This window comes from Cheilinus undulatus, linkage group 4 (genome assembly GCF_018320785.1).
Source record: "Cheilinus undulatus linkage group 4, ASM1832078v1, whole genome shotgun sequence".
NCBI lineage: Eukaryota > Metazoa > Chordata > Actinopteri > Labriformes > Labridae > Cheilinus > Cheilinus undulatus.
In genome coordinates, this window is record NC_054868.1 from 50,195,223 (window position 1) to 50,212,641 (window position 17,419).

Here is a 17,419-nt window from a genome sequence, read left to right on the forward strand (position 1 = left end):
TGTAATCGAATTACTTTTTACTTGTATTTGAATAGGCTGGATTTAGAAAATTAATTTTACTTCTACTTAAGTAAATTGTAACCACAGTACATGTACTTTTATTTGGGTTCAATGTTCCGAACACTTTCAACCCCTTTACAAGACAAAATAAGACAAAAGAAACCATACGTTCACTTTTATGATCCTTTTATCAAAATATATGAAATATTTTTCAAATAAAAGCTTGTTTTAATAAATAAATCCCTTTTGTATTGCTTTTTTTTCTAGAAACAAACCTCTAAGGTAAACCCCTCGTTTTTAAGGCTGCTGTTTTTCACTGCTGATTTGCGACAGTTTTCCAAACATACAGCCGTCACGCTTTACGATTGATTGTGTCGCACGCTTTTATAAGAGCCAGAGCCTGGACTCTGCTAGAAGGTAACTCAACATATCACAGGTACATTCCCGTTGAACCGTATTTTCTGATAATTGACATTTGTCTTATCGCGCTGTCCGTCCACACAGCCGCCATTAGTTTTCCTATTTCTAACAACAGCTGAAGTTTCTGATAGCATGCTAACCGTAGCTACGGCTAGCCGAACACACCTCCTTCATGTCGGTAATAATGAAATAAACACGTAAATAACAATTGCAAAGCTTAAACAAGCTCTCTGAAAAATTACATTTGCATTATCTTTATGCAAAATGAGCGCATGACGGTATAGAAATGGAGCGAACCTATACATATGGATGAAATCAGAGATGTAACGGTGAAAGTAGTGACCGTGTTAACTGGCGAAAGGATCCGTGGTTGCCGTAGTTACAGCTGAAATTGACAGCCTTTTGGATCCCCTCAAATGCCGTAACCATTGCTGCTCATTAAAGGTAATGTAATTTAATTAATATTTAGTGAGAAAAACCAAACGAAATGGCTTTGGTTGAGGCTGAAGTTTCCACAATTTACTGAGAACTTGGATGAAAGTCGTCACATAACACGGTCACTTGTTAAACCGAAACACCAGCAGTTCTGTCAGGCATGTTTACGTCTCCTGTCCTGTTTCATCTCTCACTGGAAATGTAAACTGGAATGAAAATGGGAAGAAATATTCCAGCTTTCTGTGTTATTTAGTATGATTTTGTCCACCCATAAAGGGCTGAGTATTTTGATTAACAACAGGCTTTCTCTTATGTGCTCAGGCATGCGCATTGGACTGCCCAGTGCTGACACACTGCAAGGTGGATCCTTGAAAGCTTTAGTTGTGGTGAGTGTGTTTGCTTTTTGCATTATACTGCACGCAACTTTTTGTGACACACCACGTTTGAATAATTTTATACAGTTTGATCAATGTTCAGCAGCTCTATCATTGGCTACAAATCAAACACATGAGAAATCAGGATTTACTTGTTTGCTTTTTTTTTTAACTGACACTAGGTAAAGTCAATAATCACACAGTGGCAGTGGCTGGCTCTCTTGTTAATATGAGTGTGTGCCTTAGAACAAAATATATTAAACTGGTATTTTGAAACTAAATTTTCATTCACTGGCCAGGATTATTTAACAGCTTTGGCTGTAGTGACTGAACAGTGGTGCAGGGGTTAGCCCTGTTGCCTCACATCAGGAAGGTTTCTGGTTCTCTTCCAGGTCAGAGCCTTTCTCTGCAGAGTTTGTATGTTCTCCCCATGCATGCACGGGTTCTCTCTGGGTACTACAAACATCAATGACATGCTCATCAAGTTTATTGATGATGCTAAAGTGGCCATAGATGAGAATGTGAGAGTGCCTGGTTGTTTGTTTCTGTATGTCAGCCCTGTGATTGTCTGGCAAACCAGTCCAGGGTGGACCCCCACCTCTTTCCCAATGACTACTGGGATAGGCTCCAGCCCCCCTCGACCCTGATCAGGATAAGCAGTTTAGAAAATGGATGAATGGATGTTTAGGCTGTGTCAGCCAGTTGGTCTTCAGTCAGTCAGAAATAATGTCAGACATTGAGAGGGATGGTGGAGCCATTTCTTTATTTTGATGGTTGACTTTTAAGATTTGCTAAGGACAAAATTCCTTGAAATATTCCCAAAATATTTCAGTGAAAATTAATTTTATAGCCTATACATTTAGATAATACATCCCCAAAATTTTCATGTTAACTTCTTCAATTTCAGAGCTAATTCCCCCCAAAAATCACTTATCAAATTCCCTCCAAAGACAACAAATTCTATGGCGTTTCATAAAAAGTTTGAAAAATTTTAAATTCCCAACCAAACTTCTATGAAAATACCTAAATATTTTAACGTAAATTCCCCCGAAAATTAAATCAAGTTACCAAAAATACAGGTGTATTTCTGGAATTCCTATGAAGAGGCCTGAAAATTTTGTAACAAATTTCTCCAAATATCCATGAAAATGCCTGATAATTTCCTGACAAACTCCCCCAAACATACAAAGCAAATTTCCCCAAATTTTTCAGTGAAACTGAAAACATATCCCCAAGATTTTCATGAAGATACTTGTAAATTTCTTACTAAATCCCCAAAAACGGAAAAACAATTTTCCTAAAATTTCTATTAACATTCCTGAAAATTTTAAAGCAGATCCTCCCAACACGTCAAGCAAATTCCTTTAACTTCGAAGGGCATTCTGGACAATTATCTCAAAATTTTTTTAAGTGAAAAAATATTACCATATTGTAGAAAAGCTAATGTTCTTATATGCACATGCAGGGTCTTAGGAGGTTATGATATTATAATTAAAAATATCACCCTCAGCTTCAAGTGCATAACTGTGATTTTAGACACAAATTTTCCTGATTGTTGTTTTCATTCTCCTCATTGTTTTTATGTTCCTCTTACAGACTGTGCTCCTGAGTGTGTTTATGTTCCAGCTGCTGCGGACAGTTGGACTGAGGGCCTTTTCCATGGCATCTGAGACTTACACGTCGGGCACACACTCTGCCGCCTTCGTCACCTGCCCCAACGACACAGTGGCCAAAGAGCTGGCCAGGTAACAAACGCATAAAAAGTCCTTATTTAATTTATACCCAAAAATAAAGATAAAACTGATATTGATTCTTGTCCTTGTTGTAACTGTAAAGTAGAGTAAGCTCATATCATACTTTGTCATCCTGTAAGATTAGCCGTGTACAGTAGTTTTTACCTGCTTCTGTATACCTTGTTTAACTTCACAGGGGTATTGTGGAAAAGAAGCTGGCTGCTTGCGTCAACATCGTTCCAGCAATCACATCTGTGTAAGTTTTCAGTCAGCTGTTTCATGGTCCTTTTTTAAATGTTGACAGTATTGTGGTTTGTAAGCAAATGTTTTACATCTTATTCCATCAGATATGAATGGCAGGGTAAGATTGAAGAGGACAGTGAAGTGCTGCTGGTGAGTGTTGACTAAGTACTGAAACCTTGTAGGCTTTCCAAAGTTTGATTCCTAATGCATGGACTCATTTTTTTTGGAGTAAACCAGTGGCACCTATACTATTAGTTCAAATACTTTCAACACTCATGTTATTTCTGAGTTCCTGATATTTCTTTTTCACTAGAATTCTATCAGCTTGTTTCCTTATGTTGTTTCATTTTTAGTACATTTTTTTCCAGTGTGCAGTCATCAGTCAGAATCTACATCTGTAATGTCTCATTGTCTAACAAATTTTCAGTCTAACCCTTTCGTCTCCTGTTTAGATGATTAAAACGAGGAGTTCCAAGGTGCCTGCTCTTGCAGAATATGTTCGGTAAGTTTGTTTATAACCAAATAGCAGCAAAAAAAATCTCACTCTGACCTAATCTCTGTCAGCCTGTGCTGATCACTCTCTCCCTTAAGTGGCGTGAGTCATGCATTGAAAGATGGCTTTAATTACTGCTGCCTGGATGTTCTGTGCTCTCGTCTCGTTGCTCATAAAAGCTCTTTGTCCTCTGCAGCTCGAACCATCCGTACGAGGTGGCCGAGGTCATTAGCCTGCCTATTGACCAGGGCAACCCGCCCTACCTGAGGTGGATCGGAGACATTGTCCCTGAATAAAGACACAAAGATGAATGAGAGGATTGATTAATTAATGAGCAGGTTGAACATATTGAAATGTTAATGACTGTTTTCCTTTAAAAGGCACTTACAATATTAAAACACCCTCAAGGAACCAAATCTTTGTTTTCACTAAATTTAAAAAGTGTCCATCATGTGAGTAAATACGTTTCTGAACTGATTAAACTACATGCATTCGGATATTAGACACCAGGAATATTCTGCATTCTGGTATATTTGCCTCTAGAGGGCAGCCTTGGCTTGGTGAAAAAATAAATGGCAACACTTCTGACTTTTTGAACCTGCCACTAAAATGTTCCACATGTTTTGTAAAAGAAGCATTTTGCAATAAAGTGGATTGTTTTGCATTGTTTTTACTTTTGTTGGTGAACAAAAGAACAACAGTGAAGTCAAGGTGATAACAAATCTAACAATAGTGACAACCATATCATGAACATCGTAGCTGAAATGACTACATAATACAAAGTTTTATTCACATTTAAATAACATTTTCAGCTGTAAACACATATTTTCACCACCTCACCATAATGCACTTTTACTGCCTTACCAGAGCAATGACAACACTGTTAGTAATACAACATCAAAATACAAACACTACTCATGATCACAAATAAAAACAACAAATATAGGTTTCAACGTGGCAAGCCTGGCTTGACAAATACACTGAGTCTTCTACAGTAAACACAAGGCCTCATTCACCGACTGTTCTAAGATCCTAAAACCCACTGACAGTGAGAACATTCTCCATAGTTTTCTAACCATGATGTGTTCTAGGATTAGAACAAACTCGAACAACACCCCAGAGCACTTTTACAAACATTTGAGAGCTGATGTGAGGGTAATATTATTAATTTTGCATTAACCAGAAATCATATATGCAACAGATTGTAACCGAATGATGATTTATAATTATTTTGTGTATCAATGTATCACTTAGGGCTGTAAGCATTAATTGTAATTGAGGTCCAAAATGATTGCATTCATCTTTTAAATGGCATTAATCACATGATTGATTGTCCCTCATAAGCCTCTGCACCATCTCCTTGCAGCCACAGTGAACATAAGGCCTGACATAACCACTAGGTCAATCTTTTTTTTTTTTTTTCAAATTGTTTGACCAACCAAGTGATTAGTAGGCTTAGGCAGAAGAGGATTAGGGACACCTAAAGTTGAAATTGCAAGAATAAAATTGAAATTCATTCGAGATTAAAGTCGAAATGATGAGAAAAAGATCAGAACTTTCAATTACAAACAGCAGATCTTAGACACCGAGTGTTCATGTGCTTAAAAGAAAGAATCTCTTTGTTGTAAGATCCAATAATGAGGCATCATCAATGTTAAGCATAAGGCATTACTGACAGCAGGTGACAGCATAACTGGCATGTCAGAGTAAGAGATAAAATAATATGCACTAATACCAGACTTAACTACAGTCAGTTTTAATTAAATCATGCAGTGTTTGATTTTAACAGCAATCTATTAAATTATGATTATGAACTATTTCATGTAAGGAGGAATTTTGTCATGAAACATTTTCAACGGTTTATTTGAATTTGGACATCACTGACATCTAGCTCTCATCTTACACTTGTGTGCACACAGCCCCGCAGTTTCATGCCCTTATATTGTCAAAAACTGTGATTCATGTGCTAATTAGGATGCTAATTAGGTGCATGGCAATCATCAATTTAAGAACCCAGGTCAGAACAATTCAGCACTTCAAGAACGCATCATGAATATGGCACAGGTTTCTCTTATAAAATTTTAAAGGGGGAGAATTAAAACAACCTTAAGGTACTGGTGAATGAGGCCCAAAGACTTCGAAATACACACTGTAAAAACGAATTTGGGAGTACAATGTAAAAAAGTTGATGTAACATGCTCACTGTTTAAAAAGTTGCATTTGTAGAAATTTTTTTTTCAATGAAACTGAAATAAATATTTGTGCCAAATATTTAAGTTGAGCCCTCAGAAAATGTTAACTGTATGCGCTCACCTGAAATAGATGTTACATAGTTCAAGAAACTCAATAAAATCTGTTAATCAAGTAGGATTTTTTACAGTGTACTGCATAGAAAAAAAAACACAACTCCTTTTTTTTAACAAAAATTATATCAGGGGCAAATAATCAATAATCTATATGAATGATTGAATAAATGAATGAATATTTTATTTACGTGTCTGGTCATTTACATGACCCATTGTATATGGAATTATTCAGACACATTAACTGACAAAACAGTAAATATTCCAGAATCAGGCCAGAAATACTATAATCCACAACTATAAACCAACACAGCCCCCCTAAACAAAGTAGCATAGTTCCAAACAAAATAAAATATATATTCAAAAGAAATGTATAAGCCTCTTAACAGTCTGATACATTTATCTGTTGTAAGTAACTCTTCTTCTCCTTTCCCATGCTTTAAAGAGATAGTCAGACAAAGCAAAGACATTATCAAAACGATATTTCATCAAAGTACTGTCATCCATATAAATTAAATCAAGACTAGGATCCTGGACTTTACTAAACAAAGTTTCCCGTAGATCATAATACAATGGACAATACAGAATAAAATGAATTTCATTTTCCACTTCATTTAGTTTGCAGTATTCACAGATTCTTTCATCCTTGCCCACCCCTCTATATCTACCAGTTTTGATGTTTAGTGGCAATATACCACACCTTAGCTGTGCAAAAAGGGATCTGCGGCTTTTTGGCAAGTTATATTCAACATATTTTTCACATTCATAATTCTTCTTAAACAAGCAATAAGTTTGTGATTTTGACTTCAGCAGGATTTGATTCGCCCATGATTTGGTCCACTTACCCCTTATTTCTGACCTAAATTCATCTAAATTCACATTGGTCATACTTAAATACTTTTCCTCGTATCCACACTCTTTAAGTAAATCCAGTAATTTAGATACCCACTCACCATTGACAGACATATCCCAGAGAAAAACTCTACTGGCCACCCTATTGGCTGGTAGCTTCACAAGCCTATTCCACAGACATACCATGCTAACTTTCCACCTTATTTCATGAGTACCACCCCATATCTCCATTCCCTGCCAGAACTGGGGCGTACTTATGCAGGCCTAAGAAGAACCGGATGGCACGGTTGTGGACATTTCACTCTTCTGGAATCTTTTAAGCCCCATATCCCATATCTATAACTTAATAAATATATATTACAAAATCACATTTTCTTATGTGACAATATTGTCTCTTCTGTATTTCATTAATATAATAAAGTCAAGATAAGTCGATTTTTAGCTCATGGGTTCCATCACAGGAATCAGACTGCCTCTTGAAGAAAAAATTAATGTACATATTATACAGCTATCTGCACTTTAATGTTTGGAATACAGCTTATGCAAATTTCTCAAGAAAAGAAAATCACCCATGTTGATGATACTTAAATTGGTCTCGACACAATATGGATGACAAAAACAGGCCCAACAACAGCTATAAACAGACAAATCAAATGTGACCCTCTGTGGGCCGTTCTCAAAGGCAAAGCAGGAAAAAGGACGAACAGTCTGACAGTCTTCATTGTGCTGTTTGACGTGTTGTTTCCCAAGGAAATATGCTTCATTCAGGAAACACAGATTGTTCTGAAATACAGAAGAGTCCTCTTCAGCATTACCATAAATAATTATTAAGAAAATATCTTTGACAGAGTAGAATAACAAAAATTTAATTGATGATCTGCCTGGTCTTTGTCTGCTCCAAGACTCCTTAGCTTTCCAAGCTGGCTAAAGGTTAGTTCAAAATAATAAAATTGAGGGAAAAAAATCAAAACAACAATATTCTAGTGTCTCTACATGTCTTGGACTAATATTACACTTGCAGGCATTTTAAAGGCTGTGTTTTTCTCTGTTTAAATTTGTTCTCCATTTGGCTTTAACATGAATACCATGATGAGTCAGCTTCAATATTTTGTGACAGTTACCCCAATCTTGTGTTCTGAAACCATAGCAAATACAATCTGATGTTTGATGATGCAAATTAGCATTAAAACATTAGGTAGAATATCTGAGTTAAAGGTGTGTACATTGAGTGTATTTTTATGGACTTGAGAATCCCAGTTTCAAAAGCACTTTTTTAAGTATCCTGTGTTGTATTCATGTACGTAATCATCATGTCCCAATTTTAGGAACTGGGGAAGCTTAGGAAACTTAGTCTTGTCTTTTAACAATAATCCATCCATCCATCCATCCATCCACCCATCCATCCGAGGTTGGGTCATGGTAGTAAGTCAGTAAATCAACCCAGACGTCTCTCCCCACCAACAAATTTCCAGTTCTTCCTGAGGGATTCTGAGGCACTTCCAGGCCAGATGGGATATATAATCTCTCCAGCAAGTTCTGTGTTTTCACCAAGGTTTCCTCTCAGTTGGACACACCCAGAAGACCTCAACAGGGAGGCGACCAGGAGGCATCCAAAACAGACCACCTCACCTGGCTCTTTTCAATGTGAAAGGAGCTGCAGCGCTACTTGGAGATCCCTCTGAATGTCCAAGCTCCTCCCACTATCTCTAAGGCTCAGCGACTGTCACCCTCCTGAGGAATCTCATTTGACCACTTGTATCCACAATCTCTTTATTTTGGTCTTTACCCAGACCTCATGACCATAGGTAAGGGTTGACAAGAAGATCGACCGGTAAATCAAAAGCCCTGCCTTCTGGCTCAGCTCAACGGTATGGTACAGGACCTGCAAAGCTGCTGATTCTGCACCAATCTACCTGTCAATCTCATGCTCTGTTCTTCCCTCACTTGTGAACAAGCCCCCGAGATACGTGAACCCCTTCAAAGACTAACTACCCACCTGAGGGAGCAATCCACCGTTTTCCGACAGAGGACCGTGGTCTCTGACTCGGAGGTGCTTAATCTTCACACTCAGCTGCAAACCTCCCAATGTCTGCCAAAGAAGTCAACAGAATCACATCATCTGCAAACAGCAGTGATAAAATTCCGAGCTCCTTGAACTTCCCTTGAGATCTTGTCCATGAAAATCATAAACAGAATGTGAGACAGGGAATCCACAATCTTGGCAAAATGGCAAGCAAGTCACCTCCCCCAGAAAAGGGAAACCGGGGTGTACCCCTGGAGCCAGACCCGAGGGTATCAGTGACAGGCTGACATCAGTCAGAGGTGAGGATGCTTAATGTGTGCTGTTATTCTCTTTTCACATTGCTTGAAATGAAGTGGATGTACAGCAGTGCATCCAGTGTAATGTTGGCGTTTAATAGTGACAAGCCTACATTAAGTCACAGTTGCCTCATTTTTCTCCGATATAGAAATTGACACGTCTTGTGTAAAAATAAACATCACGGGCGCTTGTGCATATTAGTCACAGTAATGAGTAACCAGGATACTAGAGTTTCTCATAAACAATAACCAGGTTTGTTAGTGTGCATATTAATGTCGCTTTCATAGTATGATTGAAACTGGGAAACTCAAGTCCACATGAACCAGTCATTCTCAACTGTGGGACGTGGTGCCATTTTTAGTGGGTTGCAAATGTGTCCTTATAAAAATGTGGCACAATCATGTACAGAAGCCCTGTTCAAATGCCTAATTTTTATGGTGTTAATAAATGAGACACGTTTAACGCTCAGAATCTACCAGATTAAATGGACACTTCCTCTGTTCAACTTCTTCCTGATTCCACAGATTTTCGGCAGGATTCATGTCCTGCTGTTCTAAGATTAGTGGTGTGAAACAGAGATTTGAATTCTTCTTGTAACCATCAGATCCTTGGTAAGGCTGAGTATTCTCTGTGTTGTGCATGGCACCTGTCTAATAAACTAAACTAATATCTGAGTGGTTAAATTTCTTTGGACATTTGGGCCACGATTTCTCATTACGGAGGTAGTGGTGGGAACAGTTGAGAACCACTGATGTAAATGCACTCATTGTAAAATGTTAAACCACTCATAATCTAATAATCAACCCACCATGGTGGGCTTTATAGCAAAATCTCTTCACACAATACACTTCAAATGACATCTAACAAAATAAAATGAAAATGTGTCACCATCTGTTACAGATAACTTATTTCCAAAACTGAGTTTTTGTCCAGGAATCCTTCGTTCTGTGACCTGCTGTTTCCACTCTTGCTTGCAAAAGAGGACACTGCCTCTGCAGGTTCAAAGTCTGGGCCTTCACCGGTTGTTTCTCCATGTTTGGCACACTGACTGGAGTTTTCAGGCTCAGGCTTCCCCCTTTGCACAGCCTGTGTCTTTGACCCCTCAGTCACTACACTGCTTTTCCCATTTTGTGACGTTTTACAAACATCGCTCATCTGCACGGCCCCTCCTGTTCCACTGATGTCTCCCTCGTCTATCTTTTCATCACCATCTTTTCTATGTGCGCCTATGACTCCTTCATTTTGCTGTACTTGGAGAGCGATGCCGGCCCACTCCTCTGTTGGTCTCTGCACCTCAGTGCCGGCCCTGTCGTTGTTCTTTATCTGACGTGAGGCGCCGCACAGGGCTTTCTTGAAGCCTCGCTTGAAGTTGTCGGACAGAAATCCATACAGAATCGGGTTGGCGCAGCTGTTGGCGTAAGAGAGCACAACAACAAAAAAGTAGACCCCCCTCAAGTCCCCAGGCAGGACCACCAGGAGGTTGACTATGTTCAGAGCGTAAAATGGTAGCCAGCAAAGGACAAAAACAGCCACAACGACTACGACCATCCTGGTGATTTTACGCTCGGACTTCCTGCGGCGGGAGGACGTGGCCTGTGCTCGTTTTCCAACACTTCGTACCTTTGAAAGGAAACACAACAAATGTTTAGCAGCACATTCAAAATTACTTTTTTCTAATGGAGTGTGAAAAAGTTCCTGCCCCCTTCTCGATCTTTTAATTTTTGGCATATTTGTCACTTGTTTCAGATCATCAAATTTTACCTGTGTAAATATTAAATGCAGGTTTTATTTATTAAAGGTAAAGCCATCCAAGCCTGCCTGCCTGGCCTTCTGTGAAAAAGTAATTGGTCCTAAATCTAATAACTGGTTTTTCCACCCTTGAAGGCAAAAACTGCAAGCAAATGTTTGCAACAACTAGGAATGTGTCTTTCACATCACAGTGGAGGAATTCTGGTACACTCTTCTTGGCAGAACTGTGTTGATACAGCCATATTGGATGGTTTTCCAGTATAAACTGCCTGTTTAAGGACCGCCTATCCAACCACTAGGCATTTCTGGAACAGTGCTCTCCTGGTTTCAGTCCTCCCTCTCTAATAGAAACAGCTTGTTGATCACTCTCCCTTCAGCCCCAGTAAACCAGGGTGTGCCTCAAGGTTCTATTCTTGGAGCGCTTCTTTTTATCGTTTACATGTTCTTTGGTGATTGCATCATCGGAAGACAGCTTTCATTCCTACGCCAATGACACATAGCTTTAACTTCCCATCACAACATTTGCTCAGCCCCCATCCTCCCACTTCCTGGTGAACTGTCATCAAAAATCAAAACCAGGATGTAAACCAACAAACTCAAACTGAACAGCAACAAAACAGAGCTCATGGTTGTGGCCCCCAAACCACTGTTTAGAGAGGTTGGAGATCTCCTGCTCAATGTGGACAGTAGCTCTATCTACCTGTCCTCCAAGGTCCAAAACCTGGGCATCATCCTGGAGTCCACCCTATCATTCTAGTCCCATATCAAATCTATGACCAAAACTGCCGATTTCTGCCTAAAAAACATCTCCAGACTCAGATCATCACTCTCAGACTCTGTGGCTGGAACTCTCATCCATGCATTCATCTCCCATCTGGATAACTGCAACTGAGTCCCGTCTAGGGTAGCCAACAAAGTGCTGGACAGGCTCCAGTACATCCAAGACTCCACTCCCAGTGTTCTTAACTGTACTAGGCTTGGGCAGCACACCAGTCCTACCCTCATTCACATTTATTGGCTCCCAGTTAAGTTCTGAATCAAACACAAAATCCTCCTTTTTACTTACAAATCCCTCCATGCCCCTCAGAACCTCTCTGACCTCCTTACCCTATAAACAACGACCCGAGAGGTCACAAACTCATGGTCCGACATTCTCCACCAGGATTTTCTGATAGAAGGCAGAATTCATGGTTCCGTCAAATACAGCAAGTGGCCCAGATCCTGAAGCAGCAAAGCTGCCCCAGACCATCACAATACCACCACCATGTTTGGCTGTTGGTATGATGTTCTTTTGATAAAATACTGTGTCAGGTTTACTCCAGATGGAACGGGGCCTACACTTTCCAAAAAGTTTAAATTTGTCTGGTCAGTCAATAGAATATTTTCCTAAAAGTCTTGGGGATCACCAAGAAGGTTTTTTTTTTGAAAATGTGAGAAGAGGCTTTGTGTTCTTTTCTGTCAGCAGTGGTTTTGATCTTGGAACTCTCCTATGATGCCATTTTTGCCCAGTCTCTTTGTTATTGTTGAATCGTGAACTCTGACCTTAACTGAGTCAAGTGAGGCCTGCAGGTCTTTAGATGTTGATAATAACAGTAATGATAACTTCATCTGTATAGCATTTTTAAAAGCAAAGGTTTCCAAAGTGCTCTGACATGTGCAGAGGCAGACAGGGGAACAAAGCAACAAAACCCAACAAAAGACAAAGAAAACAGAACAATGGCACCAACAATATCCACAGAATCCAAACAGTTCAAGAACCTAAACAGTGATCAAGATTATAACAGAAAAGCATCAAAAGACTGCAAGACCAAGACGTCATGTGAATGCATTAAACAAAGACATCACAGGACATCATAAGATACCATGCATGTTTTCTATGGGTATTATGTTCTTCTGGGTTCTTCTGTGACCTCCTTTTGTGCTCTTGGAGTAATTTGGTAGGCCAGCGAAACCTGGGAAGGTTCAACACTGTTCTAATTTTTCTCCATTTGTGGATAAGGTCTCTTACCATAGTATGCTGGACTCCTAAAGCTTTACAAATGGCTTCATAACCCTCTCCAGACTGATTCATGCAATGACTTTGTTTCTCATCTGCTCTTGAATTTTTTTAGACGGCGGCATGTTGGTTTTTGAGATCTCTTAGCCTTCTTCCCTTTGTCAGACAGGTTCTATTTAAGGGGTTTCTGGATTCAGCAGGTCCAGTTGTAATCAAGCCTGGGTGTGCCTAGTGAAACTGAACTCAGCTTTCCAAAAAATGAGGTTAATCACAGTTAACTCATGATTTAATAATGGGGGGAATCACTTTTTCACACAAGGCTGCGTAGGTTTGGATAGCTTCTTATCCCTTAAAAACTGTATTTTATATTCACTCAGGTTATCTTTGTCTAATATTAAACTTATTTTTACGATCTGAAACATTTAAGTGTAAAAAATATGCAAAAAATTAAAATTAGAAGGGGGTGAATACTTTTTCACCACGCTGTATATAAGGTAATGGCTACTTCTGGCCAAGAGAGGAGTGATTGGACGTTATGGATGAGGGTCCTGAGGCTATAGAGAACCACAGATACAGATAACACCATCTATGGCCAGCCATCATAGTGGTTATGAAAAGAAAAATCAGTTGACAATTTGGCTACTGAATTAGACCCTAAATATTTATAAAATAAGAGTGAGACTTTCCCCAACATTGTTAGCTGCTTAAATGCTAATTTATGTGGTGATAAAGTGAGTATAATGATACAGAAATGAAAGGAATGCAGACCAGAGTTGACATATTCTTGTGGGTGGATATTTTCTGTTTTTCACAGAATTATACAATAACTGGCACAGTATGCTTCATTATATCTGTGCAGAAATTGCTTCATTACAAGAACCAACCAACATCATTAGAGATAACGACAGGGAATAGTCCAATTATAAAGGATATTAGTGCATGTCAATGTATTTGTGCGAGTTGTTATCACATTACAAGCCAGCTCTGCTTTGCAGCATTATATAAAAGTAATTTTGTGTGCAGGAACATGACACTTTCCTGGTGGACTCATTAGCTTACTGTTTATTTGCCTCTACCACTGATGCCTTTTATTCAGTGGGACTGAATTCAGTTTTGAGTCTGTGGTCATAATGTTTTCAATCCAAACTCACTGTGAAATACAGCAGTAAAACACATAACACTCTTGATTTAAATATCCTCACCTCCACAGTTTTTACGCCTATTATGGTGAAGGCCATTGTTCTTGGCTAATCACCCACAAATCACACACCAGCTAAAGGTGTAATATCGCTCAATGCACATGCAATTTAGTACTCTTTACGTGGGATCTTGGTATCAGACCCTTATATAATTCCTGTGATAAAATCGGTTACCGTTAGTACAGTGAGTCTAAAAGTCTGACTGTACAAAGCCAGTTATCTTTTTAAATGCTCCAGGCCTGCTTACAAAACTACAAAGTAGCAAACGATTCAACATCACTAGGAATACATCTCACTTAAAGACATCGATTAGTAAATTGCACTTGCCCTAGAGATTTTTATGAACAAATATCCATTCCAAAAAAGTTGGGACATTTCTACAATGTGAATGACAACAGAATACAGTGATTTCCAAATCCTTCTCAACCTATATCTCATTAAACATACCACAAAAGAAATATTTGTCATGTTCAAACTGATCAACTTCATTGTGTCTCTGTAAAATACACATAGATTTTAAATGCATTGCCTGGAACATGCTCCCAAAAAGTTGGGACAGGAACATGTTTATCACTGTGTTACAACACATTTTCCTCCATGGGCGCTCTCTGTTTGGAGACTAAATAAACACTAACTCTTGAAGAGTTAAAAGTGAAGTTCTTTCCTGTTCTTGCTTGATGAACATCTTAAGTTGCTTGGCAGTGAAATGTGGACTCATCAGACTACAGCACACTTTCCCACATTAGGTCAGACCATCTTAGATGAGCTTGGGCCCTTAGAAGTCAGAAGAACTTCTAGATGCTGCTAGTATATGATCTATGGCCTCTTTTCCATGTTGTAGATGCAGCATCATTGCATGTTAAGTGAGAATGGTTTTCTGAGGTCGTCTTATGTAAAAGTTGTAATATCCTACACAGAATGTTAATGGTTTTTAATGAAGTGCTGCCTGAGGGGTCAAAGATTCTGGCCATTCAGTGTTGGTTTTCAACCTTGCCCCTTGGGCACAGCAATTTCAAGAGGGACCTGGATGCAGCCGAGGACCTCCACTTCACACTGGATGTCGGACGCGCCACCATATCTCGTCTTCTAATACTGGAAGTCACTTGAATTGAGCATCTTCTTTGATGTTGTCTTCGTGCATGGCTGCCACATTAATAGAGGCAGGTCCGCCACACAAAGAAATACAACTAGACGAAAAATGCACGAGTTTTCAGACTAACAAGCACAGAGGTTACATAACATTAATAAATTAATAAATAACATTAATAAATTGATTTATGATCCAAATTCAGGTATCACTGAGTACAGACATAATATGTGATGGGAGATTGGCTGGCTGGCTGGACATCGATGTCGCCACCATGTTGCCAGAGGCAAGTCTGCTATGTCCTTCAATAGAGTAGACAAGGATTGTGCAAGTTTTCAGAATAAAAAAGCTCAAACAATCAGATTTATATATATATATATAAATAAATGAATTCAAAATAAAATATATACACATATATAAAACTGTATTATATGTAAAAAAAAAAAAAATCTATTAAATCATGGGGTATGTCTTTTTATTTAACTGAGAAAATACAAGAAAGCAGATCCTGCCTTTATGCGTCCAGCGAGCCAGCCAATCTCCCGTCGCATATTATGTCTGTGCTCAGTGATACATGAATTTGGATCATAAATCAATTTATAAAAATGAATGTAATGTAATCGCTGTGCTGCTATTAATATGGCGGTGACACAAGGAGAAAACAGCGAAGAAGACGTTCATTTCAAGTGACTTCCGGCATTAGAAGACGAGATATGGCTGCGATTTTCCGACTTCTGGTGTGAAGTGGAGGTCCTCGGCTGCATCCAGGTACTCGGGCAATTTCTCTTAATTTTCTGAACATTTTGATGATAATATAGACTGTAGATAGGATGTTTAGGAACATTATTCATGAACTCTTGGACTATTTGCTTGCGCAGTGGCTCACCCAGTGGAGTTTCTCTTAGCTCCTTTAATAGCCAATCATGGTACGATCACCTGTTACCAACTAATCTACCTTCTTTCCCCCATCCCACCTTTTTTGAAATGTGTTGCATACACCCAGTTTAAAATGTGTGTAAATTTCATATGAAACAATGCAGTTTGCCAGTTCGAACATTAGATATCTTGTTATTGTGCTGTATTCAATTGAACATAGGCTGAAATGATTAGCAAATTTAGTTGGGATTCACATTTTACACAATATTCCAGCTTTTTTTCTGCAATTGGGGATTTGTAATTCAGGCATTATTTTTGTATTTTATATCCTGAAAAAGGAAGTTTGTCTGGACTTGTCAGTGGAAAATGGCTCACAGAAATAAGGTATTTTGACTAGATAACCGACAAATGGGTTTCTATAAATTGTGTTTCTGTCGTGTCTGTGCTGTACCTTAATGACGATCAACAGGTAACACAAGCAGATGACCAGCAGTGGGCAGAAGAAGCCCATGGTGCATGTGTACACAATAAAAGACGTCTTCCATACTTCTGCGGGCTCAGGCCACACAATACTACAGTTTCCATCATCCTTCAGCACGTCAGCAAACACCACCACCGGCAGCACCACCACGAAGGACCCAGCCCACACAGTGGCACTGATGGCCTTGGCCACTCGGGGCCGCCGCCACCAGAAAGAGCGGATTGGGTGCACGACAGCCAGGTAGCGGTCAACTGACATCACAGTCAGACAGAAGATACTGGTGAACTGGTTGATTGCGTCCACTGTCATGACCACGCGGCACATTAGAGAGCCAAAGGGCCAAGAGAGGAGAGCGTTCTGCACCGCCAGGAAGGGCAGGCCCAGCATGAAGAGCTCGTCTGCAATGGCTAAGTTCAGGATGTAGATATTGGTGACTGACTCGTTCTTGGTGTAATTTACAATCACATGGATGACCAGAGTGTTGCCAACAAGGCCAACTACACAAACTATCCCATAGATGAGAGGAATGAAGATCCCAGCCCAGCCAGGAAGGGACTCTGGCTGTCGTTTGGTGCAGTTCTGGCAGGTGTTGTTAAAGAAAAGGGAGCTGCCTCTGTCACTGACGTCCTGGAACAGATCAGATGGAGTGGAAAGGAGCAGGAAATAGGAGGATGGGGGATTGGAGTAGTTGCTCCAGGCAGCTGTATGGGCATCCTGAGGCAACAAGGAAAGCTGGGTGGCCTGGATGAGCTCCATGGAGACACTTAGGAATACGAGGTAGTGGGTGTGGATACGGTCCCATCAGTGACTGGTCGGCTGTCCTAGAAGACAAAGACAAGCTGGTTATTTGACCACCTA

At 39.5% G+C, this 17,419-nt stretch overlaps 2 protein-coding genes across 3 annotated transcripts in view; one reads left to right on the forward strand and one right to left on the reverse strand.

Moving 5' to 3' along the window:
- The first annotated feature begins 345 nt into the window (after window positions 1–345).
- LOC121508611 (protein CutA homolog) lies at window positions 346–4,362 on the forward strand. Of its 2 annotated transcripts, none has more exons than XM_041785568.1 (7): window positions 346–417; window positions 1,177–1,241; window positions 2,826–2,974; window positions 3,159–3,218; window positions 3,310–3,355; window positions 3,658–3,707; window positions 3,895–4,362. In XM_041785568.1, the coding sequence occupies exons 2-7, from the start codon at window positions 1,179–1,181 to the stop codon at window positions 3,992–3,994; spliced, it is 468 nt and encodes a 155-aa protein (XP_041641502.1). In that variant the 5' UTR covers window positions 346–417; window positions 1,177–1,178; the 3' UTR covers window positions 3,995–4,362. The 2 variants fall into 2 exon arrangements, with proteins under 2 accessions (XP_041641502.1, XP_041641503.1); XM_041785569.1 differs by having other exon boundaries at window positions 347–436.
- A 5,522-nt stretch (window positions 4,363–9,884) lies between these two features.
- LOC121508624 (somatostatin receptor type 5) overlaps window positions 9,885–17,419 on the reverse strand; it is a 28,100-nt gene continuing 20,565 nt past the window's right edge. Inside the window, exons 2-3 of the mRNA XM_041785604.1 lie at window positions 16,532–17,382; window positions 9,885–10,793 (exon numbers count right to left, since the gene is read on the reverse strand). Of these exons, the coding sequence (XP_041641538.1) occupies window positions 10,068–10,793; window positions 16,532–17,317 (1,512 nt within the window). The 5' untranslated portion in view covers window positions 17,318–17,382 and the 3' untranslated portion in view covers window positions 9,885–10,067. The remainder of the gene's footprint in view (window positions 10,794–16,531; window positions 17,383–17,419) is intronic.